General features: G+C 52.2%; 1 protein-coding gene across 1 annotated transcript in view; it reads left to right on the forward strand.

The window, feature by feature from the left end:
• The first annotated feature begins 6 nt into the window (after nucleotides 1-6).
• LOC105556672 (uncharacterized protein K02A2.6-like) overlaps nucleotides 7-1,207 on the forward strand; it is a 13,834-nt gene continuing 12,633 nt past the window's right edge. Inside the window, exon 1 of the mRNA XM_012003766.1 lies at nucleotides 7-1,207. Coding sequence (XP_011859156.1) covers nucleotides 326-1,207 — 882 coding nt within the window. The 5' untranslated portion in view covers nucleotides 7-325.

The following is a 1,207-nucleotide window of genomic DNA, read 5'->3' on the forward strand; positions in this document are numbered from 1 at the left end:
TACGCCGCAAGGTGATAATTTTACGGTGGTCGAGCTGAAGGAAGCTCTGCGCGAGAGAGGACTACCGGCGTCGGGATCGAAATCCGAGCTAATTGCTCGATTGAGCGAACAGGATCCAGACATTTGGACGGTTTTAACTACCAAAAAAAACCGAGTGCCGTCGGAAGAGGGCGCATCAACATCGGCCATTGTACAGGAAACGACGCAAGCGCCGAACGCCGGCCCGGCATCGGGAGACGATTACGTGCGACGCGAGCTAGCACTGATTCGTCAGGAGAGGGAACTACTGGAGAGGGAGCAGCAACTGTTACACCGAGAGCGCGAGATGGCGCGCGGCGCGTCGACGACGAGCAATGCTGCTTCGGTGACAGGAGGCATCCGTAACCTTAAAGAGCTGGTTCCTGAATTCGATGCCTCAGAAAATACCTTTTGGCGGTGGAAAAACCAAGTCGAGCTTATCCGAAACACCTATCGATTGGAGGATGATGCGACAAGAATCTTAATCAGCTCGAGACTAAAGGGGCGAGCTCTTACGTGGTTCCATTCGAAGTCTGAGCACTTGACGTTAAGTGTCGATGGGCTGCTCGAGGCGATGCAGCAGATATTTGATCTACGACCGAAAAAGCTGTCACTTCGGAAGGAGTTCGAGGCTCGCATCTGGAAAGCCGAAGAAAGCTTTTGTGATTATTATCATGACAAAGTGATAAGTGCAAACCGAGTGCCGGTAGAGGAGGACGAACTACTTGACTATCTCGTGGACGGTATCCCGGATACGCGTTTACAGAATCAAGCGCGCATTATGAACTTTTCGTCGAAAACGGACCTCCTCAAAGCGTTTGAAAAAATTACTCTTGATGCCAAACGATCCAGTGATTCCAAACAAAAGAAGGATGGCCTGAAGTCGTCACAATCGAAGGCCGAGACATCGTCTACAAAAGGACGAACTGTCAAGTGCTATAAGTGTCAGGCGGTGGGGCACATCGCCACCCAATGCAAACAGTCGACGACTCCGTCGACAAAGAGGGCGTGCTACGTATGCGGATCAGCGGGGCATCTGGCGAGAGATTGCTCCGAGCGGAAGCAGCAAGCGGCCTCGGAGACCGGTGAGAAGCTGACGGCGACGACAACGTCAACGAACCTTGTGCAAACAGCTGTTCTGCGTAAGCCGTATCTGGTCACTGTAAAAATTAGGCCCAGCGAAAATACC

The sequence above is a fragment of the Vollenhovia emeryi genome, unplaced genomic scaffold (genome assembly GCF_000949405.1).
Source record: "Vollenhovia emeryi isolate VEMERY1.0 unplaced genomic scaffold, V.emery_V1.0 DF939853.1, whole genome shotgun sequence".
Taxonomy (NCBI): domain Eukaryota; kingdom Metazoa; phylum Arthropoda; class Insecta; order Hymenoptera; family Formicidae; genus Vollenhovia; species Vollenhovia emeryi.